Source organism: Peromyscus californicus, unplaced genomic scaffold, assembly GCF_007827085.1.
Source record: "Peromyscus californicus insignis strain IS unplaced genomic scaffold, ASM782708v3 Scaffold_15__1_contigs__length_86483966, whole genome shotgun sequence".
Lineage (NCBI taxonomy): Eukaryota > Metazoa > Chordata > Mammalia > Rodentia > Cricetidae > Peromyscus > Peromyscus californicus.
This window is the reverse complement of record NW_026294447.1, coordinates 36,682,396-36,685,831: the sequence shown is the minus strand read 5'-3', so window position 1 is coordinate 36,685,831 and position 3,436 is coordinate 36,682,396. Positions and strand designations below refer to the sequence as shown.

The 3,436-nt window shown below is 48.2% G+C and overlaps 1 protein-coding gene across 1 annotated transcript; it reads right to left on the bottom strand.

Annotated features, from left to right (window-relative positions):
* Positions 1 to 941: 941 nt before the first annotated feature.
* On the bottom strand, positions 942 to 3,126 carry LOC128110490 (regulator of chromosome condensation-like). Its single transcript, XM_052738186.1, has one exon. The coding sequence runs from the start codon at positions 3,068 to 3,070 to the stop codon at positions 1,805 to 1,807; it is 1,266 nt and encodes a 421-aa protein (XP_052594146.1). The 5' UTR covers positions 3,071 to 3,126; the 3' UTR covers positions 942 to 1,804.
* Between the last annotated feature and the right edge of the window lie 310 nt (positions 3,127 to 3,436).

Here is a 3,436-nt window from a genome sequence, read left to right as displayed (position 1 = left end):
TTATTGCCATTCACAGGATTCACAGACAAAACTCTTGATGATTTTTTTTTTTTACATTAGCAAGCTGCATAGTACTTTCTGGCACTATGAAAGCTAGCCAGCAGAGAGGATACTTCCCTGCCAGTTACAACTTTATTTCTCCATGTTCTGCGACCAATGTGTGTGGTTTCCTCAGCCCTAGGGTTTCATCATCATATTCTGATGGTAGCTAAAAGCAATGGCATTAGCCTATATTGTTCTGTGGGTCTCAAGAACACTTCTGACCAGAAAGTTAGAGGTATCTCACATGCGACATTGGGATTTTTATTTGTCAACATATGACTTCTGGGGAACAAAATCTCCTGCATATGGTAACTTCAATTAAATCCTCTTTTTGAAAAATAATACGGTGGTCATAACATGACAGGTTTCCATATGGCTTTTTTCCAAAATCTTTAGTGCTATTTATTCCTTCTCTAAGCCCTCCTGTGCCCTCCGCCCTCTTTCCCATCCTTCCCCATTTCCTCTCCATGTCACCTATGTGATACTATCTCTGCTCCCTTAAGATCTCTTATATGGATCTTAGCATCAAATTTTTAGATCTGTGTATTTGAGTACCTGTGGAATCTGAGAAACTAAAGTGTGACTGTTGGTGAGAGAGAAGGAATTAAATATATTTTTTTTAAATTAAAATAACAATTAAGTACATTAAACTTTGTAAGAAGGTACAGTTATTACCACTTTACAGATAAGGAAACTCAAGAACAGAAATAAACTTGAAGATATGAATGGATGATCCATGCTAGTCAGATTTTGAATTTCTACATGATATTGTGTTTTGTGAGCTCATTTTTTTTTTTAAATCACACTATTTAGGGATTATCTGAGAGGAAGACATTTACCATTTTATCGAGATGGTAGCACTGTGACTCTGTATCTCTGTATTCTTTTTTTTTTTTTTTATAAAACTCTAAATTTATTCAAAGTGTTAAAAGATTTCACTCTTCCTTCCAAAATATTTTATAATTAAAACTATTTTCTCAGCCACTGTTACTTTCTTCTTTTAGGACCAGCCTCTGCCCCTCCAAGCCCTTTCCTCTACCCTCCCTTGCCCAATACCCTGCCTTGACTGCCCAGCAGAGCCCAGCATGGCTTCCCAGTCCTCAGTGGCAGAAAGGCTGACCGGATTGGGAATGCACAGGTGATGCCCAGGAGACAGTGGGGTGCTTTGTGCTTATGGGGAGAGCTAGTTGGATTTTCTTCCAGTGGGTCATTGTTTTCCCCCATGGACACCTGTTTAGAGCCAAATATTTGGCTTAGGGTCACCCACAGCCTTGTAAAGCCTTTGTCCAGTTCTCCCCAGGCATGGGTCCACGACAACTGGATCTGATGACTATACCGTCTGTCTCCTTGTAAACTAATGTTAGGAACAGAAAAAGTGGCACATGGGAAGGGGGGCCTGATGGAGTTCCCAACTTTTCAGAGTGTAGGTACCAAAACCCCAGGGCAGGAAGTTTTGGGTTTTGTAGGCAAGGGCCAGGGCCTGCTCGGATCACAGGAGGCAGGGCAGTCAAGGGAAAGGTCTAACGACTGAGTCTAAGGTAAGCAAAGCTCCTTCCGAGACGCCTTCCCATCCCCCCTCATCCTGCAAGTCCCAGGATGACCAGAAAAGAGGACAAAACAGAAGGAAAGGATTCTGCTGTGGTGATGGGAAAGGAGATGATAGCTGCTTGGGTGGGGAAGGGCCTTCTGGAATCTGTAGTTGGCTGTTTTTCTGTTCTAGGAAGCTGGTTGGGGGCCAGAAGCCAGGCCCACATAGACTTCATCAGCTCTGTTCCTTGTCCTTGACTAATAAGACTGTGTGCTGGCCCCCGCTGGACACAGTTAAGACCACTCGGTTCTCCAGCTGTTTGCCAGTCATTTCCACAGGGCTCCAGGCATCTTCATCCTGCCCTGTGCCCAGCTGGTAGTTGGTGCCCATGCCCCAGGCAAAGACACGACCATCCTTGGACACAGCATACCCCACAGAGGCCCCACAGGCCACTGAGGAGACGATGGGCAGCCGGGAAATGAGGGTGGGTATGCTCTTCTCCTCAGCACCTTCTCCAAGGCTCAGCCGCCCATACTCAGCCCTGCCCAGGCTGTATGCTTTTCCTTCTGAATCCATGCAGATTGTATGGTGCTGGCCACCAGAGAAGCCCACCCAGGACTTGGTGGAATTCTTGAAGGATGTCAAGTTCTGAGGAATGAAGCAAGATCCAGTGCCTGGAGTTCCAAGCTGGTGATAGTTGGAGAGACCAAAGCCATAGACATGGCCCTCCCGGGAGATGGCAAAAGTGAAATAGGCCCCACAGAAGGCATCCTGGAACCGCACGCGGCCCCGGCTTCCCCTCGATTTCAGCAGCACACACTTGGGGACCAGGAGTCGCTCAAGGCCCTGACGGCCACCACGGTTGGCAAATAATTCAGGCACACGGCCCAGCTGACCCTGCTCCCCACAACCCAAGGTGTAGAGGTCTCCATCAGTCGTCAGCATCACCAAGTGGTCGTTCCCTGAGGCCACCTTTACCACAGGCATGTCCAGCTGCACTTGAACGGGCACCATGCTTTTCTTCATGGGTTCCAACAACCCGATCACACCATTATTGTCCCGGAAAGAGCCCCAGAGGAAGACACGGCCATCTTCGGTAAGGGCTGCTGTGTGACTGTCCCCTGCTGACACTTGGACCACCTTCTCTTGCAGTTCCACTTTCCCAGGGACCATCTCTGAGCCCTCGACCGACGTGTCCCTTCCCAGGGCACCCTCATCATTGCATCCGAAGGAGTAGACCTGGCCACTTCGGCTCAGACACACGGTATGCATGCCCCCGGCCTCAGCCTGCACAACATCTTGTAGAAGGGGCACCAAGGCCGGCTTCTTCCTCTCCAGCACACTCTCGCCCAGCCCCAGCTGGCCCACGTCGCCCTGGCCCAGTGTCAGCACCAAACCTGGCTCTGTGTTGTGGGACCTGTGTGAGACTTTCACCTTCTTGCTTTTGGGGATGGCATCTTCGGGGGGTGACCTTCTCTTAGCTATGCGCTTGGGTGGCATCTTCCTGTCCTCGGTGCGGGGCGGCCGCAAGCAACTCTGGCGCTCGGCGGCCAGCGGCGAACTCGACTCTGTATTCTTAAACATCCCTTTGGAGTCACAATGGGCTTGTTGAAGAAAGCTTTCATCAGCCTACTTTCAAGGCTAAAATAAATCCACTTTTATTTCAATAATATCTATGACCCTCCTCTTTTCTCTCGCCTTCCTCTCCTCGTTCAATTGTCCTCCACCCTCCACATACAACTACTTCTATGCCTACGAGCAGAGAATACCTGGAAGTCTCTATATAAAGTGAGGCGTATTTCCAATGGTATATAGGCCAACGTTATTGTACAATTTCATTTATTTCCATCAAAACATATTTTAAAA

Bases quoted from the DNA above. Each gene is read 5' to 3' on its own strand.
- LOC128110490 (XM_052738186.1), bottom strand. From the start codon at position 3,070: ATGCCACCCAAGCGCATAGCTAAGAGAAGGTCACCCCCCGAAGATGCC.